The 13,245-nt window shown below is 48.4% G+C and overlaps 1 protein-coding gene across 1 annotated transcript in view; it reads left to right on the forward strand.

Annotated features, from left to right (window-relative positions):
* The window catches only part of LOC134945224 (BOS complex subunit NOMO3-like), a 180,871-nt gene that overhangs the window by 58,202 nt on the left and 109,424 nt on the right, over positions 1-13,245 (forward strand). Inside the window, exons 7-8 of the mRNA XM_063934381.1 lie at positions 431-583; positions 2,707-2,844. Of these exons, the coding sequence (XP_063790451.1) occupies positions 431-583; positions 2,707-2,844 (291 nt within the window). The remainder of the gene's footprint in view (positions 1-430; positions 584-2,706; positions 2,845-13,245) is intronic.

Raw genomic sequence — 13,245 nt, forward strand, 5'->3', positions numbered from 1 at the left:
TAGAATTGTGGAGCCCTGGGCAGCTGCCCAGTGTGCCTATACGTTAAGATCACACTGCCCTTATTGAACTTTGCCTACAAGTGGATGCCCTTTTACACCCCTGTTCATCGTATGAGGCCATAAGGCTTTATGTGTCCATAATGCAGCCCACTCTGCAATCGCTCCTTGGCTTGCGTTTCTGAGTATGCGCTTCTGCATAGGCCCCAAAGGGTCCGGTTTTTGCCATGTATGGGGAAATCATACATGGATGCAGGAGTATATGTGTGGAAAGCCACAGACCATTTTATGTGTGGCACTATGCCTAAAATAATGCATTTTCTGCTATTGTCCACCTAAAATGTTAGTTTCTTATATATTATCGATGGAAAAGATAGAATATGTTTTCTAACTTTGTGCTGTCTTGTTTCCATGTTTACATTCTATGTCTCAGGCAACAACAGTTGTTCAGGTGACGCAATCAAATGCACATGCAGCAAACCCTCTTATTGTTGCTGGCTATGATGTCTTGGGCTCTGTTCGGAGTGATGGGGAACCAATGAAAGGTGTAATGTTTCTGCTGTTCTCATCATCCATCACAAGAGAGGTACAGCATCATTATTCTGATTTTGGAATAATAAAGGCATAGTTTCTTGTAAGAATTCTGTTGTGTCTGATGGTTATGGGCCATTTACATGCTATACACACCTTCTTAGTGTATACCTTTTCTAAATAATATCTACTCCAACAACATGAAGCCTTAGCCCATTCTTAATGTGTGTGTGTGTGTGTGTGTGTGTGTGTGTGTGTTGGTGAAAATCAGTCATACCATGTGACCCATTAGCTGAGAGTACTAAGCACATTTATTATACAACATATAACATTCAGAATTTTGGCAAATTAAAAAGACCCCCATAGATGGGGTATCCGTTCAGATGGTGGAAACTCATTAGGTCGACCATTATTGAAAATGTCGACATGGCTTTTAAAAAAAATATTTTTTCGATTTTTAACTTTTTCATACTTTACCATCCCCCTGGACTACGATTGGGAATACTAATCTTGCCCATTTCGCAAGCTATGCAAGGGGACGCGGTACATTAATTGGGGTTCCTGTTCATGGTACGGAAAAAATTACACCAAAAACTGTTAAAAAATCTATGTGGACCATTTTCACGTGTCGTCCATTTGTCCATGTCAACCATGTCACTGTCGACCAATAGTGGTCGACCTAATGACTGTCGACCTTAACATTGTCTACCATTCATACCGGAACCCATAGATGGGTACACTATTTTTTTGTTTCTAATAAAGAACATTTATATGGTGCTCCAAAAATCTGTCTCTTAGGCATGTTCTCCCAACATACCTCCTTATTACTAGTACATTATAAATGTAGTTTTACTGTTAATGAAGACTAGATATGTTGTAGATCTTTGTTTATTTATTTTGTACATCATTACGTTAGGCATTGTCCCACAATTATGGAACCTACCCCTCACCCCTAGACAAAAAAAAAAAAGAAGTAAGCAGGACCTGATTAAGGGAGGGGCAACAGGGGCAGTCATCCCAGGGCCGTGACACCTGCAATTGACGAGGATGGGATGTGCTGCGGCTTGGTGTACTGTATGCACAGTCAGTGCTGCATATGTCACAGAGCAGCTCTGAGTATCCTCATCAGCGCTGCATAACAAATCAAGTCTGTGTCGCTAATGAGGGGACTCAAGAGCTGCCCTGCACTGTGCATATAGCGCACAGAGTGGCCACAGAAGGTGAGCCCTGTGGGCAGTGGCGGTACTAGCATCCGCCGCAGTGAGGAGGTCTGCAGCCTCCAGCACTAGAATGAGTCAGATTGACTCATTATAGTGTGGGCAGTAGCCATGAAGGAATGTGGTCCAGGAGGGGGACAGCAGGAGGAGGGGACGGAGAAGGGATGCCGTCAGGAATTCTGAGTGAAGTTTTCCATTTCCCTACACTCAGTCATTCAGCCAATCAGCGCGGGAGAGAGCATGACATGTGATCTCCCCAGATCAGTCACACTGTAGATTAGAAGCTTGTAGAGAGAAACACGTATGGAGTGAGGTGGGTGTCACAATAGATGCCACAGGGGTGCATGTCCCGTAGTATAGCAGGGTTTCATCTTGCTTTATGGCTGCTTGTTTCCCCTCTTACTCTGGTCCCCATCCCTAAGGTTACATTACTTCCTGACAGCAGCTGCCATGTTTTCTCAGTAGTTACAGTTGCTAGTGCTTGGCAGCTCTTCCAGTCACATGTGGTCTATTGCTGGACTCCTCTCACACTATATAGCCACATGTGTACGGCGGCGCTGTTTAGTATGCAGGGGGATTGTGGGTGGTCAGTTGACATTAATTATTCCACCTATTGCCCATATTTGCCACAAACTACATAAAAAAAAGAAACAATGGTTCTTTATTTTAATTGGTGATAACCTGTCACTGGACTCTGTGTGAGCTGTATACTGATCAACGGCCATGCATTGGAAAATAAAAAAAGTAATGTAATCTTTTTGATCTTTTTATGAACATGAAGTAAAGGGTGACATAGCTTTACTGGAGAGAGAGAAAGGTTCCTTGTTTCATTTATTAAATAATCCACCCAGGAATGTTACCACAATGGGAGATGTGACCTATAAAGGAATCATCTTTTTTTTTTTTTTATCCTTTATTGTACGTGATTGCATGCTTTGACATAGCACTTTCAACATTGCAGGATATTTTGGGCTGCAACCTGTCACCAGTAGAGGGCTTTGAAGGGAAAGATGAATCTGTTTCCTACCTGTGTCATGCCGTATCCAAAGAAGATGGATCTTTTATATTCCAGACACTGCCAAGTGGGGATTACAGTGTGGTAAGTGAGGAGGGGTTATTTGAACTGCTTTTCTCATGTCTAATGAACATATGCTGTTTAGCTCAGACTAGACTGCTAATCTCTTTTTAGCTGCTACTAACCGTGAGGTTTTATTGGATAAACCCATCAACAATGTCTCTTGCAGATTTTAATAATCTGTTCACAGTTTGCCTGCAAAGTACAATTTAATCAGAGACAGCTTGTGCAGTCTTTTCACTTTGGCTGGATGTCAGCACAAGCTCAAATCAGAATCTGTGGCTGAATGTCTTCCAGTAGTAAGCCAGGTTATTGCTATCACTACTGTTGAACTTGGGCTCTTGGGGGACGAGTATCCTCTGTTTATGCTACTCTTAATATCTAATTTTCTCTAACATCCTAGTGGATGCTGGGGACTCCGTAAGGACCATGGGGAATAGACGGGCTCCGCAGGAGACTGGGCACTCTAAAGAAAGATTCAGTACTATCTGGTGTGCACTGGCTCCTCCCTCTATGCCCCTCCTCCAGACCTCAGTTAGAATCTGTGCCCGGCCAGAGCTGGGTGCTCCTAGTGGGCTCTCCTGAGCTTGCTAGAAAAGAAAGTATTTTGTCAGGTTTTTTATTTTCAGAGAGCTTCTGCTGGCAACAGACTCTCTGCTACGTGGGACTGAGGGGAGAGAAGCAAACCTACTCACTGCAGCTAAGTTGCGCTTCTTAGGCTACTGGACACCATTAGCTCCAGAGGGATCGAACACAGGTACCTAACCTTGATCGTCCGTTCCCGGAGCCGCGCCGCCGTCCCCCTCGCAGAGCCAGAAGTACAGAAGCAGCAGAAGCAAGAAGACATCGAAATCGGCGGCAGAAGACTCCTGTCTCCACGTAAGGTAGCGCACAGCACTGCAGCTGTGCGCCATTGCTCCCGCAGCACACCCACACACTCCGGTCACTGTAGGGTGCAGGGGGGGGCGCCCTGGGCAGCAATTAAGATACCTGATGGCAAAAGTATACATATATACAGTCAGGCACTGTATATATGTGCGAGCCCCCGCCATTTTTACACATGAGAAGCGGGACAGAAGCCCGCCGCTGAGGGGGCGGGGCCTTCTTCCTCAGCACACCAGCGCCATTTTCTCTTCACAGCTCCGCTGGAAGGACGCTCCCCAAGCTCTCCCCTGCAGTATACAGGTGCAATAGAGGGTAAAAAAGAGAGGGGGGGGGCACATAAATTTAGGCGCAGAGATATATATATATATATATATATATATATATATATATATATATATATATATAAAACAGCAGCTACTGGGTAAACACTAAGGTACAGTGTAATCCCTTGGTTATATAGCGCTGGGGTGTGTGCTGGCATACTCTCTCTCTGTCTCCCCAAAAGCCTTTGTGGGGTCCTGTCCTCAGTCAGAGCGTTCCCTGTATGTGTGCGGTGTGTCGGTACGCTTGTGTCGACATGTTTGATGAGGAAGGATACGTGGAGGCAGAACAAGTGCAAATAGATGTGGTGTCGCCCCCGACGGGGCCGACACCTCATTGGATGGATATGTGGAAGGTGTTAAATGATAATGTAAGCTCCTTGCATAACAGATTGGATAAAGCTGTAGCCTTGGGACAGTCGGGGTCTCAACCCATGCCTGCTCCCACAGCGCAGAGGCCGTCAGGGTCTCAAAAGCGCCCAATATCCCAGTTAGTTGACACAGACGTCGACACGGAATCTGATTCCAGTGTCGATGACGATGATGCAAAGTTGCAGCCTAAAATGACTAAAGCCATCCGCTACATGATTGTGGCAATGAAGGATGTGTTACACATTTCTGAGGAAAATCCTGTCCCTGACAAGAGGATTTGTATGTATGGGGAGAAAAAGCAAGAAGTGGCTTTTCCCCCGTCACATGAATTGAATGAATTATGTGAAAAAGTGTGGGATTCCCCTGATAGGAAGGTAGTAATTTCCAAGAGATTGCTGATGGCGTATCCTTTCCCGCCAACGGACAGGTTACGCTGGGAATCCTCCCCCAGGGTAGACAAGGCGTTGACACGCTTATCTAAGAAGGTGGCCCTGCCGTCTCCAGATACGGCCGCCCTAAAGGATCCTGCGGATAGAAAGCAGGAAGCTATCCTGAAGTCTGTTTACACACATTCTGGTACGCTGCTGAGGCCAGCAATTGCTTCGGCCTGGATGTGTAGTGCGGTAGCAGCATGGACGGATACTCTGTCTGAGGAGTTAGATACCCTGGACAGGGACTCTGTTCTAATGACCCTGGCACATATCAAGGACGCGGTCCTATATATGCGGGATGCCCAGAGGGACATTTGCCTGCTGGGCTCTAGAGTAAACGCAATGTCCATTTCTGCCAGAAGGGTCTTATGGACTCGGCAATGGACAGGGGATACCGACTCTAAAAAACACATGGAGGTTTTACCTTATAAGGGTGAGGAATTGTTTGGGGACGGTCTCTCAGACCTAGTTTCCACAGCTACGGCTGGGAAGTCAAATTTCTTGCCTTATGTCCCGCCACAGCCTAAGAAAGCACCGTATTACCAAATGCAGTCCTTTCGTTCGCAAAAGAGCAAGAAAGTCAGAGGTGCATCCTTTCTTGCCAGAGGCAGGGGTAGAGGAAAGAGGCTGCACCACGCAGCTAGTTCCCAGGAACAAAAGTCCTCCCCGGCTTCCACTAAATCCACCGCATGACGCTGGGGCTCCACAGGCGGAGCCAGGAGCCGTGGGGGCGCGTCTCCGACATTTCAGCCACCAGTGGGTTCGCTCACGGGTGGATCCTTGGGCTATACAAGTTGTGTCTCAGGGATACAAACTGGAATTCGAGGTGACGCCCCCTCACCGTTACCTAAAATCGGCCTTGCCAGTTTCCCCCATGAAAAGGGAGGTAGTGCTGGCAGCAATTCACAAGTTATACCTCCAGCAGGTGGTTGTAAAGGTTCCTCTCCTTCAACAGGGAAGGGGTTACTATTCCACTATGTTTGTAGTATCGAAACCGGACGGTTCGGTCAGACCCATCTTGAATTTACAATCCCTGAACATTTATCTGAAGAAATTCAAGTTCAAAATGGAATCGCTCAGAGCGGTCATTGCAAGCCTGGAAGAGGGGGATTTTATGGTGTCTCTGGACATCAAGGATGCTTACTTGCATGTCCCCATTTATCCACCTCATCAGGAGTACCTCAGATTTGTGGTACAGGACTGTCATTACCAATTCCAGACGTTGCCGTTTGGGCTCTCCACGGCACCGAGAATATTTACCAAGGTAATGGCGGAAATGATGGTGCTCCTGAGAAAGCAAGGAGTCACAATTATCCCATACTTGGACGATCTCCTCATAAAGGCGAGGTCCAGAGAGCAGTTGCTGATCAGCGTAGCACACTCTCAGGAAGTGTTGCAACAACACGGCTGGATTCTGAATATCCCAAAATCGCAGCTGATTCCTACGACGCGTCTGCCCTTTCTGGGCATGATTCTGGACACAGACCAGAAGAAGGTGTTTCTCCCGGCGGAGAAGGCTCAGGAGCTCGTGACTCTAGTCAGAGACCTCTTAAAACCGAAACAGGTGTCGGTGCATCACTGCACGCGAGTCCTGGGAAAGATGGTGGCATCATACGAAGCCATTCCCTTCGGCAGGTTCCATGCGAGGATCTTTCAGTGGGATCTGTTGGACAAGTGGTCCGGATCGCATCTTCAGATGCATCGGCTGATCACCCTGTCCCCCAGGGCCAGGGTGTCTCTTCTGTGGTGGCTGCAGAGTGCTCACCTTCTCGAGGGCCGCAGGTTCGGCATACAGGACTGGGTCCTGGTGACCACGGATGCGAGCCTCCGAGGATGGGGGGCAGTCACTCAGGGAAGAAACTTCCAAGGGTTGTGGTCAAGTCAGGAGGCTTGTCTGCACATAAATATCCTGGAACTAAGGGCCATATACAACGCCCTGAGTCAAGCGGAGCCTCTGCTTCGCAACCAACCGGTGCTGATTCAGTCAGACAACATCACCGCAGTGGCTCATGTAAACCGCCAGGGCGGCACAAGAAGCAGAGTGGCGATGGCGGAAGCCACCAGGATTCTAAGTTGGGCGGAGAATCACGTGCAAGCACTGTCAGCAGTGTTCATTCCGGGAGTGGACAACTGGGAAGCAGACTTTCTCAGCAGGCACGACCTCCACCCGGGAGAGTGGGGACTTCATCAAGAAGTCTTCACGCAGATTGCAAGTCGGTGGGAACTGCCACACAGAGCCGGGCCTTAGGTATAGGCAAACTAGGCAAATGCCTAGGGCATTTGGTATGCTTAGGGGCACCAGCAGCTTCTGCTGATTTAAAATGATATGCGGCATGCCTATATTCTGTGTGTGACTGCGGCTGTATCTGCATAAGAAATGCTACGTTGCAGTGTATTGCTGTAAATCACTGTAATGTAGCATTTCGTATGCAGATACAGCCACAGTCGTACACAGTATATAGGCATGCTGCATATCATTTTAATCAGCAGAAGCTGCTTGTGCATCCTAGCCACATAGTAATGCAAATAAGATGCATTTTCATAAACAAAAGGCGCCCGACGTTAGCAGAGCTGCCAGCTGACTCATGCCAGGCATCTCCTTCAGAACTAGCGGCGGTGCTATGGGGCACCAGCCAAAATCTTGCCTAGGGCATCATATTGATTAGGGCCGGCTCTGCTGCCACAGGTGGACATGATGGCGTCCCGCCTCAACAAAAAGCTAAAAAGGTATTGCGCCAGGTCAAGGGACCCTCAGGCGATAGCTGTGGACGCACTGGTAACACCGTGGGTGTTCCAGTCGGTCTATGTGTTTCCTCCTCTTCCTCTCATACCCAAGGTACTGAGAATCGTAAGGAAAAGAAGAGTGAAAACAATACTCATTGTTCCGGACTGGCCAAGAAGGACTTGGTACCCGGAACTGCAAGAAATGCTCACAGAGGAACCATGGCCTCTGCCTCTCAGACAGGACCTGTTGCAACAGGGGCCCTGTCTGTTCCAAGACTTACCGCGGCTGCGTTTGACGGCATGGCGGTTGAACGCCGAATCCTAGCAGAAAAGGGCATTCCGGATGAAGTTATTCCTACGCTGATAAAGGCTAGGAAGGACGTGACAGCAAAGCATTATCACCGTATATGGCGAAAATATGTTGCTTGGTGTGAGGCCAGAAAGGCCCCTACAGAGGAATTCCAGCTGGGTCGATTCCTGCACTTCCTACAGTCAGGAGTGACTATGGGCCTGAAATTAGGGTCCATAAAGGTCCAGATTTCGGCCCTATCCATCTTCTTTCAAAAAGAACTGGCTTCACTGCCTGAGGTTCAGACGTTTGTTAAGGGAGTGCTGCATATTCAGCCCCCTTTTGTGCCACCAGTGGCACCTTGGGATCTTAACGTGGTGTTGGATTTCCTGAAATCCCACTGGTTTGAGCCACTTAAGACCGTGGAACTAAAGTATCTCACGTGGAAAGTGGTCATGCTGTTGGCTTTAGCTTCAGCTAGGCGTGTGTCAGAATTGGCGGCTTTGTCATGTAAAAGCCCCTATCTGGTTTTCCATATGGACAGGGCAGAATTGCGGACTCGTCCGCAGTTTCTGCCAAAGGTGGTGTCATCTTTTCATTTGAACCAACCTGTTGTGGTGCCTGCGGCTACTCGTGACTTGGAGGACTCCAAGTTGCTTGACGTAGTCCGGGCTTTGAAGATTTATGTAACCAGAACGGCTGGAGTCAGGAAGACTGACTCGCTGTTTATCCTGTATGCATCCAACAAGCTGGGTGCTCCTGCTTCAAAGCAAACTATTGCTCGCTGGATCTGTAACACGATTCAGCAGGCTCATTCTGCGGCGGGATTGCCGCAGCCGAAATCAGTGAAAGCCCATTCCACAAGGAAAGTGGGCTCTTCTTGGGTGGCTGACCGAGGGCTCTCGGCATTACAGCTTTGCCGAGCTGCTACTTGGTCAGGTTCAAACACTTTTGCAAAATTCTACAGGTTTGATACCCTGGCTGAGGAGGACCTTGTGTTTGCCCATTCGGTGCTGCAGAGTCATCCGCACTCTCCCGCCCGTTTGGGAGCTTTGGTATAATACCCATGGTCCTTACGGAGTCCCCAGCATCCACTAGGACGTTAGAGAAAATAAGAATTTACTCACCGGTAATTCTATTTCTCGTAGTCCGTAGTGGATGCTGGGCGCCCGTCCCAAGTGCGGACTTTCTGCAATACGTGTATATAGTTATTGCTTAACAAAGGGTTATGGTTATGTAGCATCGGTTGAGTGATGCTCAGTTGTTGTTCATACTGTTAACTGGGTAAGTTTATCACAAGTTGTACAGTGTGATTGGTGTGGCTGGTATGAGTCTTACCCTGGATTCCAAAATCCTTTCCTTGTAATGTCAGCTCTTCCGGGCACAGTTTCCTTAACTGAGGTCTGGAGGAGGGGCATAGAGGGAGGAGCCAGTGCACACCAGATAGTACTGAATCTTTCTTTAGAGTGCCCAGTCTCCTGCGGAGCCCGTCTATTCCCCATGGTCCTTACGGAGTCCCCAGCATCCACTACGGACTACGAGAAATAGAATTGGACGACTTAATTCCGTCAAGGTAAAGTGGGAGGCTGATGTTGGCTCCCTCTCTGGTGAACACTGGGTACAAACATTTTAGGATCTGTTCAATACACCACTCCCTGTACTAGATACCAGTCCATTTTTATGTTTCTCTAACGTCCTAAGTGGATGCTGGGGACTCCGTAAGGACCATGGGGATTAGCGGCTCTGCAGGAGACTGGGCACAACTAAAGAAAGCTTTAGGACTACCTGGTGAAAGCCCATTCCACAAGGAAAGTGGGCTCTTCTTGGGTGGCTGACCGAGGGCTCTCGGCATTACAGCTTTGCCGAGCTGCTACTTGGTCGGGTTCAAACACTTTTGCAAAATTCTACAGGTTTGATACCCTGGCTGAGGAGGACCTAGAGTTTGCTCATTCGGTGCTGCAGAGTCATCCGCACTCTCCCGCCCGTTTGGGAGCTTTGGTATAATCCCCATGGTCCTTACGGAGTCCACAGCATCCACTTAGGACGTTAGAGAAAATAAGATTTTACTCACCGGTAAATCTATTTCTCGTAGTCCGTAGTGGATGCTGGGCGCCCATCCCAAGTGCGGATTGTCTGCAATACTTGTATATAGTTATTGCCTAACTAAAGGGTTATTGTTGAGCCATCTGTTGAGAGGCTCAGTTGTTATCATACTGTTAACTGGGTATAGTATCACGAGTTATACGGTGTGATTGGTGTGGCTGGTATGAGTCTTACCCGGGATTCAAAATCCTTCCTATTTGTGTCAGCTCTTCCGGGCACAGTATCCTATCTGAGGTCTGGAGGAGGGTCTTAGTGGGAGGAGCCAGTGCACACCAGGTAGTCCTAAAGCTTTCTTTAGTTGTGCCCAGTCTCCTGCGGAGCCGCTAATCCCCATGGTCCTTACGGAGTCCCCAGCATCCACTACGGACTACGAGAAATAGATTTACCGGTGAGTAAAATCTTATTTCTCTGACGTCCTAGTGGATGCTGGGAACTCCGTAAGGACCATGGGGAATAGCGGCTCCGCAGGAGACAGGGCACATCTAAAGAAAGCTTTAGGATCACCTGGTGTGCACTGGCTCCTCCCCCTATGACCCTCCTCCAAGCCTCAGTTAGATTTCTGTGCCCGACGAGAAGGGTGCACACTAGGGGCTCTCCTGAGCTCTTTGTGAAAGTTTTAGTTTAGGTTTATTATTTTCAGTGAGACCTGCTGGCAACAGGCTCACTGCATCGAGGGACTAAGGGGAGAAGAAGCGAACTCACCTGCGTGCAGAGTGGATTGGGCTTCTTAGGCTACTGGACATTAGCTCCAGAGGGACGATCACAGGTTCAGCCTGGATGGGTCACCGGAGCCGCGCCGCCGGCCCCCTTACAGAGCCAGAAGAGCGAAGAGGTCCGGAAAAATCGGCGGCAGAAGACTTTCCTGTCTTCAGATAAAGGTAGGCGCACAGCACCGCAGCTGTGCGCCATTGCTCTCAGCACACTTCACACTCCGGTCACTGAGGGTGCAGGGCGCTGGGGGGGCAGCGCCCTGAGACGCAATAAATCGTTAGAAAACCTTTTATGGCTAAAATAAATGCATCACATATAACTCCTGGGCTATATGGATGCATTTAACCCCTGCCAAAACATACAAGAAAACGGATGATAAGGACGCCGAGAAAGGGGCGGAGCCTATCTCCTCAGCACACTGGCGCCATTTTCCCTCACAGCTCAGTTGGAGGGAAGCTCCCTGGCTCTCCCCTGCAGTCACTACACTACAGAAAGGGGTTAAAAAAGAGAGGGGGGCACAAATTAGGCGCAGTATAAACAATACAGCAGCTATAAAGGGAAAAACACTTATATAAGGTTATCCCTGTATATATATAGCGCTCTGGTGTGTGCTGGCAAACTCTCCCTCTGTCTCCCCAAAGGGCTAGTGGGGTCCTGTCCTCTATCAGAGCATTCCCTGTGTGTGTGCTGTGTGTCGGTACGTTTGTGTCGACATGTATGAGGAGAAAAATGATGAGGAGACGGAGTAGAGTGTCTGTAATAGTGTTGTCACCCCCTGGGGGGTCGACACCTGAGTGGATGTACTGTGGAAATTGCGTGACAGTGTCAGCTTTGTATAAAAGACAGTGGTTGACATGAGACAGCCGGCTACTCAGCTTGTGCATGTCCAGACGTCTCATATAGGGGCTCTAAAGCGCCCGTTACCTCAGATACAGACGCCGACACGGATACTGACTCCTGTGTCGACGGTGAAGAGACAACCGTGATTTCCAAATAGGGCCACACATTGCATGATTGAGGCAATGAAAAAAGTTTACACTTTTCTGATAATATGAATACCACCAAAAAAAAAGGGGTATTATGTTGGTGAGGAAAAACTTCCTGTAGTTTTCCTGAATCTGAGAAATAAAATGCGTGGGTTTCCCCCCGATAACAATTGATAATTTCTAAAAAGTTATTGGCAGTATACCTTTTCCTGCCAGAGGTTAGGGTGCGTTGGGAAACACCCCCTAGGTGGGATAAGGCGCTCACACGCTTGTAAGAACAAGGGCTCTACCCTCTCTTGAGATGGCCGCCCTTAAGGATCCTGCTGATAGAAAGCAGGAGGGTATCCTAAAATGTATTTACACACATACTGGTGTTATACTGCGACCAGCAATCGCCTCAGCCTGGATGTGCAGTGCTGGGTTGGCGTGGTCGGATTCCCTGACTGGAAATATGATATATGCATGACGCACAGCGGAATATTTGCCGACTGGCATCAAGTATAAGTGCGTTGTCCAATTATACCAGTAAAGTGGTCAGGTGATGCGGATTCCAAACGGCATTTGGAAGTATTGCCTTAAAAGAGGGGATGTACCCCAGGTCGCCTCTCAAAATAAGACGCCGTATTATCAGGCGCAGGCCTGGTTGGCAAGCGGACAAAAGGGTTCCTCTTTTCTGCTCGTGACAGAGGGAGAGGAAAATGGCTGCAGAGATCAGCCAGTTCCAAGGAACAGAAACTCTTTTCCGCCTCTGCCAAGCCCTCAGTATGACGCTAGGGCTTTACAAGTTCAGGCACGGTGGGGTCCCGTTCTCAATGAATTTCAGTGCGCAGTGGGCTCACTCGCAAGTAGACCCCTGGATCCTTCTGGTAATATTTCAGGGGTACAAATTGGAATTCGAGACGTATCCCCCTCGCCGTTTCCAAAGGTCTGTTTTACCGACGTCTCCCGCTGACAGGGAGGCAGTTTTGGAAACCATTCACAAGCTGTATTCCCAGCAGGTGATAATCAAGGTACCCCTCCTGCAACAGGGAACGGGGTATTATTCCACACTATTGTGGTACCGAAGCCAGACGGCTCGGTGAGACCGATTTTAAAATCTAAAATCTAAAATCTTTGAACACTTGCATACAGAGGTTCAAATTCAAAATTGAGTCACTCAGAGCAGTGATTGCAAACCTGGAAGAAGGGGACTACATGATGTCTCGGGACATCAAGGATGCTTACCTTCATGTCAAAATTTACCCTTCTCACCAAGGGTATTTCAGGTTATGGTACAGAACTGTCACTATCAGTTCGGACGCTGCCGTAGGGATGGTCCACGGCACCCCGGGTCTTTACTGAAGTAATGACCGTAATGATGATATTCCTTCGAAGGAAGGGAATTTTAGTTATCTGTTACTTGGACGATTCCCTGATAAGGGTAAGATCCAGGGAACAGTTGGAGATCGGTGTAGCACTATATCAGGTAGTGTTGCGGCAGCACGATTGGATTCTCAATATTCCAAAATCGCAGCTGGTTCCGACGACTTGTCTTCTGTTCCTAGGGATGATCCTGGACACAGTCCAGAAAGAAGGTGTTTCTCCCGGAGGAGAAAGCCAGGGAG

Source organism: Pseudophryne corroboree, chromosome 7, assembly GCF_028390025.1.
Source record: "Pseudophryne corroboree isolate aPseCor3 chromosome 7, aPseCor3.hap2, whole genome shotgun sequence".
In the NCBI taxonomy this organism is placed as follows: Eukaryota; Metazoa; Chordata; class Amphibia; order Anura; family Myobatrachidae; genus Pseudophryne; species Pseudophryne corroboree.